This window comes from Berghia stephanieae, chromosome 5 (assembly GCF_034508935.2).
Source record: "Berghia stephanieae isolate SIO BIC M18660-M18661 chromosome 5, UCSD_Bste_1.3, whole genome shotgun sequence".
Classification (NCBI taxonomy): Eukaryota; Metazoa; Mollusca; class Gastropoda; order Nudibranchia; family Aeolidiidae; genus Berghia; species Berghia stephanieae.
Window position 1 is genome coordinate 8,526,675 of NC_088364.1, and position 24,974 is coordinate 8,551,648.

Sequence of the window (24,974 nt, forward strand, 5' to 3'; positions counted from 1 at the left end):
GACAACAAGGGTCCACTTTGCAGTTTTCCTCATTGTGGTCTTTTTTGCCGCAGCGGGGGCATGTAGCTTTACGGCAGCAGTTTGTTTTAGTATGGCCGTACCGGTGACAGTTAAAACATCTCATGGGGGTCGGGACGTAAGGCCGAACCTTCAAGTCGAGGTATTCAATTTTTATTCTCGACGGGGGTCTCAGGCTGTCAAATGTCAGGATCCAGGTGTTGGTCTGGATTGTGTTGTCGCCGCGGCGGATGCTAACCCGCCGAGCTTCAACAACACCCTCCAGTTCCTCAACCATCTCCTGCTCAGAACAGCCTACCAGATCTCTGCTTCTAATGACACCTTTTGACCTATTGAGGCTCCTGTGAGCCTCAATGGTGACTGGGATGTCAGAGAATCTGGTACATCTCAAGAGGTTCTCACTCTCTTTTCGACCCTGCACTTGTATCATTAAAGTGCCAGAGTTGTTCCTATTCACTGCCTTTGGTGTTCCGGCACCATTTGCTTTGAGTGCCTTGCTGATGTTGAAGATACTCAAAGTGTTCAGTTTTACGTTGTCCTCATTCGGTTTTATCACCAGGAACGGCGAGAATTTTGGGGTTGCCATTCCTGGTAAGTCTTCAAGAGTCATCGGGGCATTTATTTTTCGTTTTTTTCCAGTCTGGGGTGGGGCTTGAAGGTGGAGAGTTTTTATTCATTTTGGCCATGATCTATATAAGTTTTTACTTCAACCCGGCTATATTGTGCCCACTAGCACGGCTCAGTCCCACACTCGGGGGGTAAGGCATTCACCGAAGCTATACTCCTCAAGTCTGGCCTCCTCTTGTCCTTTCATGGTCCTTGGGAAAAAAGAAAAAAAAAAACAAAAGGACTCAAGGGGTGGAGTTGGGGGACGTCCCGCCTCCAGGCCTTTCTCTCGGATTGACCCTAATCTTTGCGTTGCACAAAGACTAACTGCTGATTCAGAGATGACAAACCATGATTAAAAAGAAATTTCATGGGGGACAGGAACTAGATATGGTTTTAAATCTATTCCTTCCAATCTCTTTGCCTAAATGCAGGGGAGTGCCAAAAAGTAGATTTGGCATCTCTGCGTTGGGTAGCTCGGGCCATCTACAAGGTAGGCTACCCACCCGTCTTTAGAGAATCGTCAAGCCAAAGAGGAGTGTTGGGGTAGAAACACCTCGCAAAGTGAACCCCCCTCAGCCTCCAGGATCAATAGCTCCTCCTTATCGGGGTCCTCTCGGAACTGCCCACCCTCAGCAGAAAGGTGCCTGCTGTGCAGGAATTGGAAAGGAATATCTCCTCGTTGAACCTATTTCAACGGTACAGGGTATAGAGATACTGGGGGATAGAAGACAGTTAAGAAGGCTTGTTTTCCTCGGTTCTCTCTCTCTCTCTCTCTCTGTCCTGGCAACTCAATTTTGATAAGGAAGGGAAATTTGGAATCATTGGGGAAATGGGGTATGGAATGGAAATCATAGCTCAAATATGGTAAAAGGGGGTGGAATTTGTGCTATGCCATCGCCTTCCCTTGCTCTCTTTAAACTTAAACCTCCTCAAAACATCTTTTAAATGCTACGTTCTTGGGATCTGGGGGGAGAAAAAGTTTGGGGATGATTGCCAGGACAAGAAAAATAACAAATTGGGAGAATGAAGCCATCATTGTAAAGGGCTGGGATATGGGGGTCTGTGGAGCCACTATGTCTCTCCATGTTTCTCTCACCAGTCAGGTGGTTTTTCGTTGGTTACCACCAAACCAGAAAGGCTCTTTTAGTCGCCTTCTACGACACGCATGAGCTTACGGTGGCTCAATTCTTTTCCCTCTCAGTTGAGGGACCCCGGAGACCACACGGGGGAACATCTTGCTAAAGGTAGACAAAGAAAAACATATTTGAATAGTTTGAACATGTGGTTGACAAAGAAAGAGAAAAGTAATATTAGTTTTCTGAGGTTATCATGATCACCGATGTCTGGCACAGACTTGGTACTTGAAGAAGAAGAAGAATCAAAGATCACACCCAGGAATCGCGGTTTTGTCCTTTACCTCAATTCTAGAATTGTTGAGATAAAGGTCAGGCTGTCTGATGCAGGTGCGTTTTTGGCAGAAGTGGACAGCTACTGTTTTTGATGGGAGAAGGAGAAGCCATTGAGATTTACCCACTCCGACAGTTTATTTAGTTGGAGTTGTAACTGTCTCTCAATGGTGTCCATACTCGATTTCTTTCGATAGCATACAAGAAAGTCATCAACATATAAGGAACAGTCAACATTCTGTCTCATTGCATTCACTATTGAGTTTATTTTTATCTCAAACAGAATGGGAGACAGAATGCTACCCTGTGGAACTCCCTCTTCCTGATCAAACGGATCAGAAAAGGTGGATCCCGCTTTGACCTGAAAAGATCTGTTGTTTAAGAATGCTCTGACAAACATTGGAAGTTTTCCTCATAGACCAAGATTGTGCAGATCTTTTAGGATTCCGAATTTCCAAGTTGTGTCAAAGGCTTTCTCGAGGTCAAAGAAGATTGCTACCATGTGCTCACCTTTGGCAAAGGCCTCGCGAATGAAGCTCTCTAGTCGAACAAGGTGATCAACAGTTGATCTGTTCTTTCGAAAGCCACATTGGAGGTCGGAGAGGGAGTTGTTGTGTTCCAATTAGAACATCAGACGCTTGTTGACCATTTTCTCCATCAGCTTGCACAGGCAGCTGGTGAGGGAGATTGGTTGGTAGTTTGAAGCGTCCGAATGGGATTTCCATAAACGAACGGCGGAGGGAAAGAAAAAGTAGAGAGAGGTGCCAGTTCTTGATGTTTGAATCGATGATTTGTTGTCATGTCCTCTTGTTCGTCTGTTTTGTTTGTTTTTGTTATATGTAATTAGGGAGTTTTATGATGCTATTGCCTGTCTTCATTTTGTTGGGGAAAGTACCATACCTGTCTACTTGAACATTTCACAATCAGTAGCCAACACAAAATTCATCAGTAATAAATGGTACAATGTAAGTAATACTCCACCAATTAACAACAACAACAAACAAACAAACAAACAAAAATTTTTAAAGAAAAGAAAAAAAAATACTGCGTACAACCTTCTATACGTTAAATAAATGTTGTTGACCTCCACCATTACGTGAGCTGGCAATCGACTAAGCTATCATAGGAGTGAACTGAGCAGTAGCCTTTATAACTTTAAGTGAACATTTTTTTTCTTTCTTGGATAACTGCGAGAACTTAAAAGAGAAAAATAATGGGGGGTTTTTTTTCTCTCTCTCTAACACTACAACCAAATTTCTGTGAAATCAAATTCCATAATATTTCTTCCATTTCCGTATGTCCGAAATGGTTACTTAATTTCCGTAACAATGATGGACGTTCCGTACAAGTTGGCAGGTATGAAGTACAGCAGCAGCCTCTTATGGTTCTCACACTACTATGTTATGACAATCGACCCAAACAGGGGAAAGTACATATCTTGTTTCTCTTATGATTATGTTGCATTTTTTCCAGACATAAGCTTTTTGTGGGTTTTGATGCGCTTTTTATTTAAGAATATTTCTATTGACTTATATCATTCTGACAGAAAAGGTGTATGGCCCATTCCTTTATTTTGGTGAGAACAAAGTAAAAATTCTAACCAGAAGATTTTAAAAAAATATAATTTAGATTGGTATTCAGTAGAGCAATTCTTGAAATAATTCATAATCCGAGTGTTTCTTGTGATAATAATAAGAAAAATACAAACAATAGGAATATCTCATCAAAAATGATGACAATTTAATAATAATAACAACAACAACAACAACAACAACAACAACAACAACAACAACAATAATAATAATAATAATAATAATAATAATAATAATAATAATAATAATAATAATAATAATAATAATAATAATAATAATAATAATTACAATAATAACAATAATGATAATATCAATAATTTTCTTTTCAAATGGAAAAAATTCTGTTTAAAAAAAAATATGAACCAATGACTCAAAACAAAGATCCATACGTGTGTGTTTTGAGAAGTGTGCACTCCCCTCCTTCATTTGGGTCAATATTGTAGATATACAAATGCCCTTCATGAGTCGCTACCAACAACCTTGGAATTTTCTGAAGGCTGCAAAATAAAAAGAAAATGTTTTTTTGAAAAGGTGTGTATCAAACAAAATAGAATATAACAGCCTCGAAATAGAACAACACACTTGACACACAACGTTTCAGGCTCAAAACCATTCTTCAGCCAACAACAAAAACAAATAACAACACGTGAAGTTTTATTATGAAAGTGAAAGAAAAATAAAAGGCAAAATCATACCAATAATTCTCTTGACTTCAATCCACCCCCCCCCCCACCCCCCCTCCAACCTCCTTCCCCAATGATATAATAGGTCTGTAATTACAACCAGATAAATGAAGGGAGAAATAAATATGATATGAGAGAAATTCAGTTTTACTGTTCAAGGAATTCTATCCACACAAAAAAAAAACAACAAAAAAATGAAAAAGAAGAAAAAAACTAAAGAAAAAAACAAAAATAAACAGAAAACATACGCAGTGATAGTGCAGACACTCTTGAGGCCGGCAGAAGGCAGCCTGGCTGTAGCAAAGGAACGACCTTGGTTCATGACATCTGAGATGCCTGGGGGAAAGTAACTGGCTGATGTCTTGATGGCAGAATTGAGCATGCCCATCCACGAACCGTCTTCTTGTGGTCTGCAATGAGCACATCAAACATACATTACACTTAGACCTGTTACACACACAAAAAAAAACAAAAAAAAAACAACAACACAAACAATCCCTGCTCCCCCCAAATTGTACATATTCTAAAAAATATCTGATCCAAATTTCAACTTATTTCAACACAAAATGCGCAAATTTCCACCCTTATTTATATGATTTATCACTTCAAATTGCTTTAAAGTGGAAGCAGTGTGTTTATAATACAGAAATGAACAGTCATAATTTCATGAAAGTTTCTCTAAAACTTTGGTTAAAGGTCTGGAAATGAAAAAAAAAAATAACAAAATAAAATTTAAAAAATTAAAATACTAAAGGAATTTGGTCAAATTTGACTCCTCAAAATGAAATCCGCCCCATTGCATAAGCAACAGCTTTGCAAAATCCCATAATTTAGCACTCTTATTGTCAGCCTTTAGAACATTAAATGGCTTGAGTTTGATATGAAATCAAAATTGGCTTTTATATAGCGCAATATACACTAAACATGGTCAAAGCATTTCTACAAATTACCTTTGAAACGTCACTTTCAGTGAGTGAGAATCAGTCAAACCATTAACTTTGTGGCAAAAACTTAACCCATTCACTACTGGATCGTCCGTAAGCATCTGTTATCGGTACAATACTAGATCACCAGCTGGCTCCTCTGCTATTTGAATTCACTAAAGTAAAAGACTGGCCACAGCGATAGACATAGGACAGCTGAATTATCAACTCTACTTATATTTACAGTTCTTTCCATTTGGTTGTCTCAAAGCTCGGACATGAAGTCTGAATTTCAATCCATTTTTTTCATTTTCAATAACTTTCAATATCCTACATGGCCTAGTTATGACTAGCAGTATTAGTAATGTAGTGGGGGGGGGGGGGGGGGGGGGGGGAGAGAGGACCCACTAATTTTTATAGGGGGGTTGAAGGTAGTGACGATGAAAGCGATGTGGAGGGTAATGTCTTAGTGAGAATGAATGAATATGACAAGTGATTTGAGTGGATAGTGATGAGGAAGACAATAGAACAGCATGGACCTAGAGTTGATGAAGAGAAGCGTTCAGATCAACGTCACAATCATGATACTGACATATCAATGAACAATATTACCCTATCTGCAAAGTACTTCCATCCACTGTTAAATGTGTAATTTTATTTCAATACAAACTTTATTTATGTCTTGCCAAATTTAAACAAATTTTATTGTAGTAAGTTGAAAATTGATTTTTTTTTTTTTTGTGATTGTGAACCTCGGTGTGATTATTACTATTACTCAGTTATGCCTCTTCCCTCAGAAGTTGGGCAGAGTAAAATTGCAGATGTTCTAGTAGTGAAAAAGTTAATTAAAAAAATAAAATAAAATGAAATTTTCTTTATTCATCCCCAAATGGAATTTTTTTTTTTTTTTTTTTGTTTGTTTGTTGCTTTAGGTCTCTTCAAAACACAATTGAGGTTATATGAGAGACCGCTGAAACAAAAAAAAACAAGCAATCTAACAAAAATAGTACAAATGTAAATCAAAATCATAACCTAAAGATATCATAAGCTAAATTATAAATAACCAAGAACAAACAGGCAGAAGATTTACAGAAAAAAAAAATCCCCTGTCAAAAATACAATCACAAACCAAAGAAGCAGGATAGGCTAGTAAAGAGAAGAAGAAACGACATCACTATCGGATCGTACACCCATGCGAACATCATAGGTATATGATTCAAGGGTGATGCTCCCATCCAACCACCCGCCAAATGGAAATTGGCTTTTGGGTTTATTCCAAGGGAAGACTGGAAGAACCCAGGAATCAGCTGCAGTGCATTGCCGCAAAATGAGCTAGGGCAAAGTGACTTCAGTTAGAAATTAAATTATCTTAGCTTACAATACATAATGTCTATGATGACTTAATTAATATATGTTTATCTTTTTCAAGAGAGGGAGGGATAGAGGAGAGGGAGTGAGGGAGAGAGAAAGAGAGAGAGAGAGAGAGAGAGAGAGAGAGAGAGAGAGAGAGAGAGAGAGAGAGAGAGAGAGAGAGAGAGAGAGAGAGAATGAGAGAGAGTGGGGGGAGGGGGATGGTGATTTAAATCGAAGAGGAACCATTACTTCTCTTTTGGCTCCTCCAGTTTAAAGATATGCACAGTCTCTGTGTTGCTGCACACGCACAAGAACAAGGAATCCACACTGAAGGCCAAACAGTGAATATCAGCACACCTGGTATAAAAATGGTGAAACCAGAAATTAAGTAAATGAAATTTAAAAAATAAACAAAAGAAAGGTAAATATATAAATAAATAAGCTTATGAAAAGCAACTTAAAAACTTAAAGCTAAGATGACAACTGATATTTTGGGGTTTTCTGATCATCAAAACCACAAACATTTCTGAATTACTTAACTCTCTCGAGTTCATATGCATGGAAAATCAAACAAAGTTGTTCCATTTTCATTGAGGGTGAACTCGAGAGAGTTAATGTAAACGACTTTAAATATCTTAACAAATGTCAACCAACTCATCTTTATGACAAACTGAAATTATAAATACCAACCGATCCCTTCACTCGTCATCTGATGGAAAATTGCTGGATACTCTAGGAAAGAACTCTTCAGTGTCATGTGGAGGACGCTCTTTATCTAGAAACTTACCAACACTCTGGAACAAACTTCCAAAAGAATTTTTCCGGCATTGTTCATCGGAAGAAATATTTTTAAAAGCGCTCTGAGCACTTCCCCGTAATATGGTAGAACGCTCAACAATAGCAATGTATTATTATTATAATCCCTCATATTCTTATCATTTTGACATAATTTTACACCTTGTAACATCTTTGACAAAGTGGGATCATTAACAATCAGCAGAAACTGGACATATGTAACCACCGGTCTCTAACAATGGTATATGTTAAAATAATAATAATAATAATAATAATAATAATAATAATAATAATAATAATAATAATAATAATAATAATAATAATAATAATAATAATAATAATCTTTATTGTCCAGAAGAAAGGCAATTCGTGTTGTGTTTACAATTACAAATAAAAGATAACCTGACAATTGGAATAAAAAAAAAAATGTTTGTCATTGTTTCATACTCTTGAGAATTTCTCATTAATGCCTATTTTTATTATGGCCAAAACTGCTTATCAAAATACCCAAATTCATGCTGGATGGTAATCCAAGTTACAACTTCACTATAATACTAAAACCTTTTGAGAGTGACGTACCTTTTTAAACCTCTCCTGAACTCAAACAATTTTGCCCCATCAGGGAGGCTGAACACACGGATTACTGTACCCTGGTGAAAGACAACAATAAGTTTTCTAAGATCAAGCCTCTTTAAGGATTTTGATATAATGTGGATCCCCTATAAATGTTGAATTATTTCTTTCTTTTATAGAGCTAATACTATAAAAAAAAAAATTTAAATAGCTTGAATCATATTATTCGAAGTGACCTCCACCCCCCTTAAAAAAAACAACAAAAAAAAACAAAATCAGAGGGTCATTTTGTACAATTCCTTCGTTGGAGAAAAAAAATTTATTACAAAATTCCCCTCTGAGTGGTTACTGGGGATCAAATTCTTTTTCCCTTTTTTTACAAAAATCATTCAACATCTTAAAATCTGACAATGCAAACAAAAAAAAACCCATTTCAAACCAGAGCAGTAAAAAAAAAACAATTCTCTTTATGTACTCCTGCGGGGGAAAACTGTCTCTGGAGTCTTCTACTTTTTCAAGGGAAATGTCCAACCCAGAAGTATCTGGTAAAGATGCAAAAACCACACTGCTCTGCCTCACTAACCAGGGATGCCACCAGGCAAATTAAAAAAAGCCTGAAAACTTGGGCAGACGAGATACAAATCAACGTCAAGGGCTTTGTAGGGATTTGAAAAATATCAAATTTGGAATATTGTTTCAGTACTTATTATTGCAATTGAGAGCAAATAACACACAAGAGAAAGCAGAGTTAACCGTTTTCAAATTGATAAAATAAGGTGCTGAAAACAAAATATAGACAAATTAATATCAATAGCTATCAGGGGTGAGAATGACTGGTCACATAAAAGGAGAAAATTTTTCATTGTGAAGATCATGACCCACCCATGCAACTATAACCTATACATTTAAACTTCACTCAAATTCACTGAGATTCGATCCAAAATTTGTCTCGCAGCAATTTCTGACACGACTCGGAGAATTTCAAAAGTTGAAAGTGTAATTACATTTGGTGGTTGTAGTAGGGATGATGATGTGGTGGTGGTTGTAGTAGTAGTGGTGGTAGGGATGATGTGGTAGTGATTATAGTAGTACTGGTCGTATGGATGATTGTGTGGTGGTGGTTGTAGTAGCTGTGGTAGGAATGATGATGTAGTGGTAGTTGTAGTAGTAGTGGTGGTAGGGATGATGTGGTGTTATTTGTAGTAGTAGTGGTGCTAGGGATGATGGCGTGGTGGTGGTTGTAGTAGTGGTAGTGGGGTTGATGATGTGGTTGTAGTTGTAGTAGTAGTGGTGGTAGGGATGATGGTGTGGTGGTGGTTGTAGTAGGAGTGGTGGTAGGGATGATGTGGTAGTGGTGGTAGGGATGATGTGGTGGTGATTGTAGTAGTAGTAGTAGTAATAGTAGTAGTAGTAGTAGTAGTGGTCTTAGAGATGATGATGTGATGGTGGTTGTAGTAGTAGTGGTGGTAGGGATGATGATGTGGTGGTGGTGGTCTGTTAGAAATAATTGTGTGGTGGTGGTTGTAATAGTTGTGGTAGGAATGACGATGTGGTGGTAGTTGTAGTAGTATTGGTGGTAGGGATGATGTGGTGTTATTTGTAGTAGTAGTGTTGGGAGGGATGATGATGTGGTGGTGGTTGTAATAGTAGTGGTGATAGAGATGATGTAGTGGTTTTGGTGAGTGTTTTTTTTTCAGTGATAATAATAGCAATTTGTCAAAAAGGAGGAAAATGTCTCCATCCATTGGTCAAACGCAAGCGGAGAGGGAGAGAGAGAGAGAGAGAGAGAGAGAGAGAGAGAGAGAGAGAGAGAGAGAGAGAGAGAGAGGAGAGACTTCTCTACCAGAATAATTGATGAATTGATCTTAGGAATTATCAAAAAAAAAAAAGAAGAAAAGAGAAATGGAAAGAAAGGCAAAGGGAAAGAGGAAAAGAGAGAGAGAGAGAGAGAGAGAGAGAGAGAGAGAGAGAGAGATGTGTCCCTCCCCTTCCCCTTCAACCATCAACTAGCTAATCAAAGAACACCACTGGTCGTCTGTGTCAATTGTGACATCTGGTGCCATTCAGTCTGGCCCGACGTCATAAAAACAGGACCGTCACTAAATTTCACGAGACTATTGCACAGGTGTCAAAATATGACATAAGACATAATGGTGATTTTGTGGTTTTGAGGGAAATTCAGCGGAAAATTTCTGAGAAATTCTCAAAATCACTGTTTATTTATCAACATTTTTTTTTAAAAGGAGGAATTGTAATGGGGATGGGCGTAGATAAACTACCATTTAGGTGCCCAAATATTCGACCGGCGGTGACAGCCCAAATTATTCACCCGGCGAAAAAGTTCCGGCTCAAATCTCGATCGCAATTTTTTTCTTCTTTAAAATTTTTTTTTTTTTTTTGAATAGTGACGACGGACAAAAACCGGAGGTTCCGGATTAAAACCGGCTGGTGGTAAAAAAACCGGATTTCCGGCTAAAACCGGAAAAGTGGCATCCCTGACTAACCCCTCTCCCCCACTCTGATGAAAAAAAGTGTTCAAAAACTTTTCAAAGTAAAAAGCAAGGTAGACAATAATATATATTTTGAAAATTTAAAGAGCCCGTATCCATGAATTAACCATACTAAATGCGCTTCAAAATGTTTTATCTATTCCCCCAGTAAGCCTGGAATCATATTTCTATTTCATACTGTGCCAGTCACATATTAGGCATCCTTTTTAGTATTAGCACTCTTACAATACCCATCACTATATATGTAAGATTGGGGTGCCCAAGGACACAATGTTGGAACCAGAATTTTCATGATCATTGTAACCCATCTGGCCACTGAACATCATATAAATTTTATGACAAGATGAGCCACTGGAACACATAATAAAGTAGAAAAAACAAGATATCCATCGAAGTAGCAAAAACGAGGTAACAACAAAGTAGTGAAAACAAGACAACAAGTAGCAATTACCTTTTCTGAAGCTGTGGCTAGCCTTGTTCCTTGCTGGTTGAAGGAGACCCCGGCTAATGGGTTATCATGGGCAGAGATGTTGATCACAGCCCTCTATTGACAAATTGAGATAAAATAATTTATGAGTGTGTGCCATACTCAGGCTTTGTCATTGTCATTTTTATAGAGACATCTGATCTTTTTATTTTTGTTTGTTTTTAAGGGTTTTACGTTGCTTGCGACACATTTAGATCATAGCAGCGCCAGTAAAAAGAAGAAAATGGAACAGTCAAAATATTCTAGATCTACAATTAAAGCACGCAAGAAAAAGTAAGACAAACGGGAAGTGGTTCAAATAGGAAACAGATGTAGATTCCAAGAGCATACTATCAGTGTACATAGTTTGAGATCACGTTAAAGTCTCATCCAGACACCAGCACAGGATCCCACTGAGAGGAATACACTCAAATGTTTACAGAATATATAAAACAACAAACAGTACATAACAGAGAGATGATTAGAGAGATGATTTACAATGAAAAAAATATCATCTCCCATAACTATACTATAACTATACATTCAATCGTTTCCCTCCCAGCCAAGGACTCCGGCCAGGGTCAGGACAAAACTAAGTAATTGCATTCCAAAACAAAGACAGAAAGCAATTGGAAAACAGATACAGGGAGATGGAAGACACAGGAAGGACCTTCCTGCCCACTATGGGAGGTTAGGAACCCCACCCAGATGATCTTTTTAAACATTTAACCAATTAATTTGAATATAGCTTTATCCCTAGACGAAATTCAATTTTAATTTTGAGGAATTTTGAGTTTACACATTTCAGCCATATAGATTAAGAAAATATTACTTTTGACAAAATAATGAGATTACAAATTATTTTCCTAACACATGTCATATAAAATCTGAATCCAAAGGTTAAAAAATAAATAAATAAAAAGAATAATCAACCCCCCCCCCCCCCCCCCCCCCCACCTCACCTCATATTAACCCTTTAAGTTTAAGGCGAGAATATTTTTTTTCCAAAACTAATAATTTCGTCCATCATTTAGCGATAAAAGTCTTCTGCCCAAAACGCTTTCACCAAGAGAGGAGTATAGCAATATCAGCAATGCCACCTAGACATATGTAAGCCCACATGTCATATTACTGCTCTCTTGAAAAAAACCAGTAACGTGTGATATTAGTCTATAGTTAATTGAATCCCTACGTACCACATACACACACAAAAAAAACAAACATTTCCAATTCATATCTTTATAGCTACCATATTAAAAGAACAGAAAACAATGCAAAGAAAAACAAAGAAAAAAAAAAAAAAAGAGAGAGAGAGAGAGAAAACAATGACTTGACTTACTTGACTTAGATGCCTTTCGCGTCTCGACCGAAAGATCGGGTCGCCTTGGCTGTTTCCAGTATTTCCTGTGTGAGGTGTCTCCAATATTGCCGGTCCTCCGCTAGGGTTCTCAGATTTTCAAGGTCCCCTGCCGTTATGAGACTAATGCTTTGTCCAAGTGTTGTGAGGTTTTTGTTTAGGATCACAGGGAGTGTTGTGATCGGTCTTCCTCTGAAAAGGTTCCCGTGTTTTTGGAAATATCCCGGCATGGCTTGGTTAGCTGGTATGTTTTTGTCCCTGCGTAGTATGTGACCGAAAAGTTGCCATCGTTGTTGTAAAATGTCAAGGGAGATTGGTCTTTCTTTTGTGATCTTATAGAGTGATTCATTTGAGATCTTTTTTGGGTATTTGATGTCCAGTACCCTTCTTAGCTGTGTGCGATGGAAGGCATCCAGATGTTCTTCTTCGGATTTTGTCAACGCCCAAGTGCCGCAGTTATACAGAAGTACTGGTTTTACAAGAGCACGGTACAGTTTCAGTTTGGTTTTTCTCTTTATTTTGTCACCTCTAATCCATACATTGGTGAGTTTACTGAGTGCGGCGTTTGATAGCTGTTTTCTTCTTTGTACATCCTTGGTGTCTCCAATTAGTGAGCCGACTTTCTTTGTTCTTTTCCATTCCTCTTTGTTCCTCGATATTGTTGTAAATTCGGTTTTATTGGCATTGACTTGGAGGTTATATTTCATGAGGGTATTTTATATGATGTCTATATTTGCTGGTGTTGATCCAATAAAATCTACATCATCTGCATAGGCGATTTCTCTTGGGATTGCATTCTCAATATGAGTCGTTGGTTTTGGAATGACTTTTCGAACTTCTTTCAGAGCGTGTTCTAAGTATATTGTGAACAGAATCGGGCTCAGACTATCTCCTTGGGGGGTCCGATGTTACTTTCGAACCGCGTCTGTTTTGTGGCCCCGTATATCCTTGGTTGTATCTTTGTGTTGCTGAGGAGAAATCGGATTATTCGGAGCTCGTCTTCGTCTACTATGTCTGTTAATATCTCCAAAAGTTTTCCTCTGTCGATCGTATCAAAGGCTGCGGACATATCAATTCCGGTTATTGTTATGGATATGTTTTCTTTGAGTGCCTTTGCTGCTAACCATTTATGTGTCCATACAACGTCCAATGTGCTTCGGTCTTGGCGAAACCCGCTTTGGCTATGTGATAGATATTTTTCTATTTTTGGTCTAATTCTGTTGAGGACAATAGTTGACAGTGTTTTTCTTATGGTATTCAGTAATGTTATTGGGCGTAGGTTGTTTACGGGTCCTTTCGTTTTTCCTGGTTTTTGTATTGTAATTAGGACCCCGCTGTTTATGTCCCAGTCTTTGTGTGTTGAGAATGTTTTGTTCATTATGTTTGCAATGCTCAAATCCAGGGAGAGGTTACCGCATTTCAGCAATTCAGCGGGAATCTCATCTTCGCCTGGGGATCTGTTATTATTTAGGCACTTTATGCTATTTCTAACTTCAGTTGTTGTGATGCGGTTGTTTAAGTCTCTAGGGTTTCCTGAGAAGGGCGATATTTGTGAGACTTGTTTGTGAAATTTCTGCTGGAAGTGGTCAGTTACAATGTCAAGGATATCGTTGGGATTTGTTGTCTGTTTGCCAAATTTATCCTGTAGTTTTGGGTTCTCGAATGGTTTTCGGTTCAGAGATTTCGTCGCTTTGAACATAGACGATGCGTTATTTTTGGACTTTTCTATGTCTTCCACTTTTTTGTCTAATTCCTCGTTTCTGTGATTTATTGTAAGTGATCGAATTGAATGCAGTATTTTGTTTCGTTCCGTTTTCAGGTTTATTATTTCTTCCGAGTCTTTCGGAACAAAAATATAAATAAATAAATAAAAAATTGCAGATCCTGATTATATAAATCATAATACAGGTAATATTATAATATAACAAATCAAATTTTTGTTATTACTCACCAATGTGGTTGTGTCAAAGATTTGCACCTCTCCAGCTTGCACACTGCCTGGGTAAGCAAGGTAAGCATGTTCATTGTGAGGGGAAAGGGCACAGATGCCTTTGGGATTAGGAGGCGTGTCACGAATGGTGTGTAACACTTTCATGTCACGGATATTATGGATGTAAAGGCTTTCCTCTAAACACACAACCAGTCTCTGTACATTGTGGAAAAAGAAATTTTTATTAAAACGTTATAAAATTTTCAAGTGCAGAGGGGAATGAGTTGATTATTATTTATAGAACGAATTAAGAAGACAATCGGTAATAGAAAGTAATCCTTCAGATCAATTAAAGATAATTAATCAAGAGTAGTTTCTTTTTTATTATCTCATTTTCTTCCTTTTTATTGGCGCTGATATGACCTTACATTTGTTGCAAGTGCCTTAAAACCCTTAAAAACAAACAAATACCTTTTTCATGAAAGAATTATGGGTTTTTAAAGAAAAATAATTGCAAATTTTCGCAATCTTTTTTGCAAATTTTGCTGTATTTAGCTTGCAAAATTTGGGTTTTATTTTTTGCAAAATAAACGCCATGTCATCATTGTCTGAAATTGTCATCAAATTTCTATAACATTTACAGATGATCCTTTAACAGTAGGCAGGTATGCGAAAGAGATATGTTTTAAATTATGCTTCTAAATCATATTGCAGGATTGCTTATTTGTCTTTAAAACCCATCACATTGGCAAGACATAATATGAGGCACTCTGCTGAGCAAATCACATTTCCTTCAGACATAAAAAAACAATGAATTATTTATACTGGATAATCAGTATCATCATCGTCGTTCTGTAGTAACCCAAAATGTTTGATTTTACAATTTCAGTCTCTTTCTCTTTTTCACAAATTTGTAGATGAAATAATGTAAACACACTCAAGCACAAACAGACACATTTTAAAATGGGGATTACGTAATTTGTCTTTTAAATTTTTTAAAAAATTACTTGCTTTGCCCTTGCGATACAGAATAAAAATGAAAAGGAAAGCTCTTTCACTCCACTGAAACAGAAGATATTCATGAAAAGTCCCTAAGGACAATTATCTTACCATACGGTTGAGCTTCACAGCCAAAATTGCGTTGGAGTAGGAATAATTGCATATCTCTGAGCCTTTCTTGAAGTGGCACACGTCGAGTTTACGTGGATGGTCACTGCTGACCAAGGCAACCAGACTGCTGGCAAACAGCCTCTCAACCAGGTGAATGTTTGGTCGTTCTGCAAAATAATACATAAAATATTAAAACTCTAGAATAGCTGGATAGCATTTATTTTTTTACCATAAATTCTTCCATTATTTATCTGGTCATAACTGCAAACTGATCAGATTTCTTCATCAAACAGAAGTGAGCACTAAAGCACAGAAAATATATATATTAATATTTTTTTAAATTTAATAAAATCAGAATTTCAATTTCAAGGGAAAAAAAATCTATCAACTTAAAATACATGAGTTCTGCCCATATTTCTACATAATGTTACCTTAAAACGTATTGAAATTGATTTTTTGGTCACGACTTCTTTAATAAAAATAATAATAATAACGTAACAATATGAGTACAGAGAGAGAAAGAAAAAAAACAAAACAAAAAAATGAATAAACAAAACAAAAACCAACAAAAAATGAAAGAAAAGAGAAAAACTTTATAGTTAGAGGGTCTTAAATATGTTTAAGGGAGAGTCAGAGATAGAGAGAGAGAGAGAGAGAGAGAGAGAGAGAGACAGAGATTAGAAATAGAGAGAGAAAGAGAGAGAGAGAGAGAGAGAGAGAGAGAGAGAGAGAGAGAGAGAGAGACAGAGATTAGAAATAGAGAGAGAGAGAGAGAGAGAGAGAGAGAGAGAGAGAGAGAGGGGGGGGGGTTAAGGACTGCTTTGTAGCTACTTGTACTCGCACAATTTTTTTTCTTTTAGCTCCTATCCTTATTTATATTTATAAGGTTACCCTTGGGACACTTTTGGTGTAGGCAATATCGGTGTGAGCCATAAGCAAGATAACTCCTTGGAAAACTCATCGGTTTTGAAAATCACAAAAATTCTAACGGACTGGGAAAATTTAAAGACTGATATAAATGTTAAGGAGCCGTGCTCGAGGCGAGTGATCGATGTGAAAAGTGACCAAATAGAACCTAACTTGGGCAAACAATACTAAAACTAGATATAAATGTTTAAGGAAGATGACTGCATTATTTTAAGGACTCTATTGTGTTTAAAGGTTTGATGGCGCTTATAAAACATTGAGGTCATTTTAGGGATAGTAGAAAGGAAGAAATGGGAGTCCAGTAAAAAAATTATAGTTTTACAAGACATGATAGACAATGAACAATAGACTAGCCCTACAAGACAAAGGACACGGAATGATTTTGAAAGAAAAGTCAAGACTGCCCAGGGCGGGTGAGCCGTGCTCGAAGCCAGTGATTGATGTGAAGCACGACTAAATAGAACCTTACTTTGGCAAACAATACTAAAACTCTGATCTAATCACAAAAATTCTAACGGACTAGGACAAATTAAAAATAGATATTAAAAAAAAAAAATGTTAATTTAAAATTAATTGTAGAAACATATTCTCTGTGTGGCCAAAATTGGCCAAAATGGCAAGGCCAATGGCTATCTGGCACCCACAGTAAGAATCTTGTCAATCATTGATATATCGGTATCAAGAATTTCAGGTGCCCGATTTCAAACAACTTTCAATCGAGACTTTCCGAGAGTAAATAAAACGCTGTAAATGATATTATTAAGCCATTGAATTGCCATAAATTTTATGCCTGTCATTTCTGATGATGCCTGGCTCAGTATCAATGTCGACAGCATTGATTAAGGTAAGGATAGACGATATTTAATTTGGTCCTTTTTTAATATTTTTATTTCCGGTGGACTGAATACACAGTTCCATAATAATAAAATAATAATAATACTAATAATAATAATAATAATAATAATAATAATAATAATAGTAATAATAATAATAATAATAATAATAATATTAATATGATTACAATTCAACCATTTTCCTTTAAACTTTGTTGAAATAAAACAGCAAAGTCTTGAACAGTTGAGAGCAGAAGCAGGAATGAGCATGGCAGTTTGGCCTTTTTAAACCGAATTCCATAAACTTGGTTCTCATTGAAGCCATTTGGCATGAAATAATTGGATTTAGCATAGTGGCAATGTTTAACTATTCTACATCTATGTTCAAAAAATCATGAAAAGAATGTTTACTGAATTGAACTTGATGAACTTGGTGCCAAGCAAATCACCATTGGCATTTTTCTAGTATCTGGCAAATACGAAAAAGATTTATGGGACTAAAGTTTCGTTATTCCAAACATACATATGATACATGTTTGCCTTGGGGGAATGGTTGGAATCCCAAGACGTGTAAACGAGTGAAATGTCAAGTAAGGAAGGAATTTCATGCAGTGAATAATCGAATGATGTACTAGGTATTCCAGACAGGTCCATTTCTATGTAACGGACCTGAAAATCTCTAATTTTCATCCAATTTCATTTGAAGCTATTTATATTTCTATTTAAGTTACAGGGATAAAAATTATATCACTGAAAAGTTTATCTATTCTTCTTCTAAGAAATGTCGCATTTGATGATGTTTTTCACGAAAAATAATTTATTAGACCCTTTCAAAGAGCATGACTTATTGCATTTTTTATTGCGGCGAATAACCGAAATTTTATGGGTAACCTTTTATTAACCGTCTGCGCGATAGGACATTTGTTGAATCATCTTATAAATCGCAGCAATAGAAAGGTAATTAAAAGCCCTGTCTAATGATACCAATAATGACTTGATTTGTTTACATTAAGACCCTCAAAAATCGAATTATTTACGAAAAAATGCCTGAAATTGGTGATTACTGTCCTTGATTGCGCAAAATAGAAAAAATTCAGTTTTCGGGGCTCGATAACGCTTCCACTATGTTTCTTAAGGCTCTGAAAATAAATAGACCAAGAGAGAGTATGGGTAGTAGGCTTTCTGTAAAGGTGATCCCTTCAGTTCTTAGATGTTTACTGTTTTTACAGCGAGGTCTCAAAACTGGCATATTTTGCATTGCGCAAGAGTGTACTTTATTTCGCGATTTCATAATGCCATAACTTTTTTATTTTTTAAGATTTTAAAATGAATTTTTCTGTTTTGTGCATCTATCAACCCACAGTTTGAGATAAGCATCCTAGATAACTGCATAAAACAATTTTGGATTTTGGTCTGGAATACCTTGATGAACCATGCCATGGCCAACGTCAATTAGTCAATTCAAAGCAAGTTAACGATTTACATTTCCCGGCCTCCAGCGTTCCACCAACGACGTGGAGGAAAACGAAGATCTGTCCTCAGATCCATGCTATTGACCAAGATCTGTCCTATCACTCTGAGGACACATCTTCCTTTTCTTGTCGTTGGTCGATTGCTCTAGGCTGAAGGAGTAGGAGGACTAGGCCTAGGACTTGACTGTAGGTTGGGAAACGTAATCTATAGCAGCAGTTAGCAGTAGCAGAAGTGTCATAACAATAAATTTTAATAATATTAAACCTAAACAGTGCATGATTCTGAGTTCAAACCATGAATGAAGTAACTGTCACAACACTATTAATGAATGAAATAATTGTAGTGTGTGGTGTAGATCTAAATTAAATCTAGTCTAGTCTAGTGTTTTATGAAAATCGTAATCGCAACTAATCAATTAATCGTAATCTTACCATGATTTTCGTGGGTAAATTCTAAATTATCCACAGAGTTCAGAGGATATAATTTGAATCCATTCTTGGAGCCTGTTTGTAGAGACCTGAAGATTTAAAACAGAGTAGCATTAATAGATTTAATGCATAAGTATAAGGGGATAGTTTGAAAGTCAAAATTATTACGCTTTCTGACATAATAAAAATCAGAAGCCAAATTTAGATTTTGGACACAAAAAGAGTGAGGTAAGCGACTTACGAGGAGTCTTGGTTGAAGTTGACGAACAGCAGATTTTGATGCTGTTCTAACGGTTGCGACAAGAAACTCATTTGGTTTCTTACATCAATACTTGCAAAACGGGGGGTGTCAATAAAATAGTTAATTCATTGCTTTGATTTTATCAATATACAACAGTACATTCCTGATAAAAACAGACGATATGATAACAACAACAAGCTTTTCCCTTCTTGTGATTGGAAGATAGAACGAATAAAAACACTCCAAAAGTAGGATTATAAATTTTAACGGAACAAGACTGAATTGAAATTTTAGCATTTATCTCCCTTGGATTAAACAAATCTCAGTCGTCCCTGACGTCAGCAAAATTTATTCAATTTTCAGATTTCATTGTTTTTGCAAAGCCCTGGGGCGGAGAATTAATCCGTAATAAAAACTAAGGTTGCTGACATGATGGTTTATTTCTCAACCGCGCGTGTTGCGTTACCCAAGACAGTTTTAATGCGGAGTCATTTATTTCTCTATTACCTCCCATAGTGTTGCGTATAAAGCAACGTGAACTAATAGTATGTAATAGGAAAGGCAGGTACGAACAAAGACCAAAGAGTCTTTGGTCTGTGGGAACAATGGAACAAATACTATGAGTCCTAGGATCCCCTTCCTCCTTTCGTGAATTTCACAAACCCCTACCCATATAATCACACACACACACACACACACACACACATACACACGCGAAGACACACTCTCACACCCCCACAGTCGCAAGTCACAAGCAGACAAAGAAAAAAAAAAATTCAAGTTAGATATTGACCATATTTGGCCAGAAAGATTTACTTACTACCACACTATCGATCGAAACGAAACCTAAATCTTAATGTCTCGAGTGTTTGACAATTTGGGGATGAAAGCTGTGATAAATTTAAAAATTTACTCTTTATATATATATATATATATATATATATATATATATATATATATATATATATTAATATATGTGTGTGTGTGTGTGTGTATTGATTATTGTCTTGTGTATTCTGGCCTTATTGCACGTCGTTTCTACCCCCCCCCCCCCTCCCCTCCCCTTTTTTCCCCTTCCTAAAAACAAAAAAGAACGAAACAGAAAAGAACAAAAACAAATAAATAAAATAACAAGAAATTAATATAAAAACGACATTCTTTCGCGAACGTCGATCATAATTTCATCTCGTCTGCAGCTGTTTAGAATGTGGTTGGGGCAATGTGGCCTTGTGGTATGACACTCGCTTTCGGAACAGAAGGTTCAGAGTTCGAGTCTGAGCGGAAAGGACTCTTAACTCCCATTCTCTGAGGTGTAAAATGAATACTTGTCATTTAGATTTAAAAGTACACTCTCTCTGGACCAGGAGGGGTGTGTGTGTAATATCGCCTTACGCTGTTAGTAACAGGCGTCGTGTATCGCTCTCATTGAACTCTTACCAGTGTGTTAGCCTTGGCTCTTACATACGCTGATCGCTCTACATGTTTTGTTTTGTTTCTTTCTTTTTTTCTTTTTTTTTTTTTGCTGTTGAATAGGGACCAGTGACTTCTTATATCAGTAGACAATGATAAGGACCCATGTAAAGCACTTTGAGCAAATTTAGTGGATATTGCTCTCTATACAACTACCCAAGTTTTTAAAAGACTATTGTTTCATGTTTCAGATTATTTGAGGGGGGGGGGGGGGGGGGGGCAATTAATATTATTTAACAGTCTAAAAAAAATAGAGCATATATATAGAGCATAATCCACGAAACGTGGTTACAGTGCTAGAGTGCTAGCCAACGGCAACATTTAACTAGTGGTATGAGACATGACGATTGTTAGGCGGTTTTACAATTTTTTTGTGACAGAGACAAACAATGCTGTTAACGGATAGGTACTAATTTTACACGAAAGTACGGTGAGAGAATGTGAGTAAAGAAACTGTTACAATTACTCAACTATGCGCCGCTCGGGACGATTCTTGAACCATGGACCTCAAGATTACTATGTTATGACGATCGACCCAATCAGCAAAGTCCGGTCCGCATTCGTGCACCGTCGCGAACCCGCCCGGTAGCATCGTCACAACACAAAGTTCAACTAGATGCTCTGCTGTTTCGGGTTCTTGCCCACATGGGGTACATGTAGGACAGGTGGAAAGTCCCCATTGATGAAGCGCCTTTGCTGTGAGTGTGAGGCAGCTCCTCGACCGAAGCCGATTCGCAGCCACCCAGTATCTCCTCTTACTGGTGTGAAGGCGAGTCATACCACTAGACCACTGTGTTGTCTAATAAATAATTCGTAGTTACACACTTGAGTTTCGTACTCATGAGGCGAAGGTGTGACCTTGATGATAAAAAGAATGTAAAGAATCATCTAAAACAGATTCAAACTCTCCAAGGAAAGGTGTTCTCTAAACCTTAGGCAGAACTTTTTCTCAGTTCGGGTAGTCGACAAATGGAACCGCCTGCTTTCAACAGTTGTCGACGCCCCTTCATTGCAGGCATTCAGTGCCGTCTTGATGCTCATTGTGAAAGAGAAAAATACTGTTTGTAGAGTTAAATTCAGACACCTCCTTCCACTATGTGGCATGCCCAGTTTTTGAGAGACTTGAATTAAATACGTTCACGAATGCATAAGAGATAAAAGGCTGTAAAAGCCTACATAAATCTGGACTTATATCATAATATCATATCATATCATAAATAAATCTATGGTAGCGCGCGTTACTTGGGTTATGGTTTATTGGTCTATTATAAAAATGAAAATGTTGCTGCTTCAACTTGAAGCTCGAAGGAAAAAATAACGATAAGTATTGAATTGTCAACTTCAATTTATTAGACGAAGAGAGATACCATGGACGTTTCTGGTTTCCCCTTTATCAACAAAACAGGATGAATGAAATACTACAGGCGAATGAGAAAATGTGATAGTTGAGTTGTACAGGTGAATCAACAAAAACATGTATGTTTCTGCTTATTCACATTAACATCTCTCTCTCTCTCTCTCTCTCTCTCTCTCTCTCTCTCTCTCTCTCTCTCTCTCTCTCTCTCTCTTTCTTTCTTTCTCTCCTGTTCACCAACAAAGAGATTTACAACATTAAAAAATTATAATAAGAATGAAATAAATAAATTATAGAGAATAAAAAGAAAAAGCAAACTGACTTAGAAATCTAATATACTACTGGTAAGTTTGTCCGTTGTGACGGGCACCTGTGACACTTTAAGTTACAGAAAACCATATTATTTAATGTAGGCATCGGTATACAAGAAAACTTAAAATGGTAAGTTCAAACCAACTAGAGAATAACTAAATCAAATTCCGCGCTATATGGGGAGGAGAGGGGCGGGGAGGATACAGTATATTTTCTCTTTTTAAATTTTCCTCTGTATTGCTTACCTTCAAATTCCGTTTGCATGGATATTAGCCACTCCCACGCCTCGTTCTGAAAAAAGTCCGCGAAATTAAAGGGGAGGCAAGAGAAAATCAGCTGATCGTTAAAATAGTAACAGAAAAGTGGAGGTGCTCGGCATTGAATGCAAGAAAGACATTTAAAACGCCGTAAAAATGTTTAAAAATCACTTAATGTTATACGAGTAATTACTATCCATAACAACCTGTCAAATTCACATATGTAAGATGCCAAGCCAAAATTAATAATAAAATAATAAAGAACACGATTGACCGTTGACTACACATGCATACGAGTACCAGAAATATTTTGTAAACAATGTAACACAATATAATGTGTAAGTTTCAAAGCAAATGCAACCACAAATAACATCAAAGAACAATGTGGGACTACTGTTTTAATTTCATAAAACCAAACGCATATTTTCTGCCCCCGATATTGAACGTGTAGTTAGTATGTATCGTACAAACAACATTCGTTTAGACAGGTAGTCGGGATTCTAGCGCCAGTTTTATTTGGGCAACCGTGATTGGGATTTCACTCAATGCACTTATTATTATTATTATTATTATTATTATTATTATTATTATTATTATTTATTATTATATTATTATTATTATTATTATATATTATTATTATTATTATTATTATTATTATTATATAATATTAATAATAATAATAATAATAATAATAATAATAATAATAATAATAATAATAATAATAATAATAATAATAATAATAATAATAATAATAATAATAATAATAATAATAATAATAATATAGCAGTTGAAAGCAGTCTTTGGTGTATAAGTGCATATGTACATTATTTCTTATAATAAATGCTTCAAAACAAAACAAAACAAAACTAAAAAAATAAAAATAAAGAATAAATGAATAAAAATATCTATTTGGGCATTTACTTACATTAAAAGTCTTGAAAATCACAATCACAATCCATGAAAATTAAATATCCCATAATCCGAAGAAGACATGAATTTAATCCAAAATCCAACACAGGAATGTATTTTAATAGGAGACAGATATCCTATTAAAACTATAGCATTACTTGCAAACAACAATACCCCACTCTGCGTTTAACGGGCTTGTGGCCGTCACATTTTAAATTGTGACCGCATTAGGGTAATCGGTGTCCTAAAGACTGACATACTGACATACAATCAATGAGAACTATAAAGAATCCATTCTAGAATTCAACTACAAACTGAAAATCATGATAAATATCACTCTATCAAATAATTTTCTTTGCACAGGTTCACTCACACTCTCCTTTATTGCAAAACATTGATAAGTGAGAAAAAGTTTGTATTTCAATTATAAACTTAATCACATAATCTAAATGATGGAGAATAAAAACAGCTAATTATAAAAAATTTCACAGATCAAGTTATCTATTTGAACTCCGCATATTTAGCTTAATTACTCAATGACCATAAATTTTTTTAAACTGCATTGTTTCATTTAAACAAGACCATGACGCTTATGCCTGGACCGGGTATTCACAACTTCTGCATTTGCATTCCACTTTCGAATCGAATTAATCTCTATCTTATCCGTTTATTTGCAAAGTTTCTGCACTTTATAAATAAGACCATAACGCTTATGTCTGGACCGGGTATTCACAACTTCTGCATTTGCATTCCACTTTCGAATCGAATTAATCTCTATCTTATCCGTTTATTTGCAAAGTTTCTGCACTTTATAAATAAGACCATAACGCTTATGTCTGGACTGGGTATTCGCAAATTTTCCTATTGTGTTCCACTTTTCGAATCGAAATAACATCTAGTCTATCCGTTTATTTGCAAAGTTTCTGCACTTTATAAATAAGACCATAACGCTTATGTCTGGACCGGGCATTCGCAAATTCTGCTTATGTGTTCCACTTTTCGAATCGAATTAATCTCTATTTTATCCGTTTATTTGCAAAGTTTCTGCACTTTATAAATAAGACCATGACGCTTATGCCTGGACCGGGTATTCACAACTTCTGCATTTGCATTCCACTTTCGAATCGAATTAATCTCTATCTTATCCGTTTATTTGCAAAGTTTCTGCACTTTATAAATAAGACCATAACGCTTATGTCTGGACCGGGTATTCACAACTTCTGCATTTGCATTCCACTTTCGAATCGAATTAATCTCTATCTTATCCGTTTATTTGCAAAGTTTCTGCACTTTATAAATAAGACCATAACGCTTATGTCTGGACTGGGTATTCGCAAATTTTCCTATTGTGTTCCACTTTTCGAATCGAAATAACATCTAGTCTATCCGTTTATTTGCAAAGTTTCTGCACTTTATAAATAAGACCATAACGCTTATGTCTGGAC

The 24,974-nt window shown here is 36.4% G+C and overlaps 1 protein-coding gene across 1 annotated transcript in view; it reads right to left on the minus strand.

The window, feature by feature from the left end:
• LOC144972362 (WD repeat domain phosphoinositide-interacting protein 2-like) overlaps positions 1–19,676 on the minus strand; it is a 39,447-nt gene extending 19,771 nt beyond the window's left edge. Inside the window, exons 1-9 of the mRNA XM_078913489.1 lie at positions 19,228–19,676; positions 18,990–19,075; positions 15,326–15,492; positions 14,237–14,431; positions 10,914–11,006; positions 7,959–8,029; positions 6,834–6,941; positions 4,557–4,718; positions 4,015–4,122 (exon numbers count right to left, since the gene is read on the minus strand). Of these exons, the coding sequence (XP_078769615.1) occupies positions 4,015–4,122; positions 4,557–4,718; positions 6,834–6,941; positions 7,959–8,029; positions 10,914–11,006; positions 14,237–14,431; positions 15,326–15,492; positions 18,990–19,075; positions 19,228–19,298 (1,061 nt within the window). The 5' untranslated portion in view covers positions 19,299–19,676. The remainder of the gene's footprint in view (positions 1–4,014; positions 4,123–4,556; positions 4,719–6,833; positions 6,942–7,958; positions 8,030–10,913; positions 11,007–14,236; positions 14,432–15,325; positions 15,493–18,989; positions 19,076–19,227) is intronic.
• Between the last annotated feature and the right edge of the window lie 5,298 nt (positions 19,677–24,974).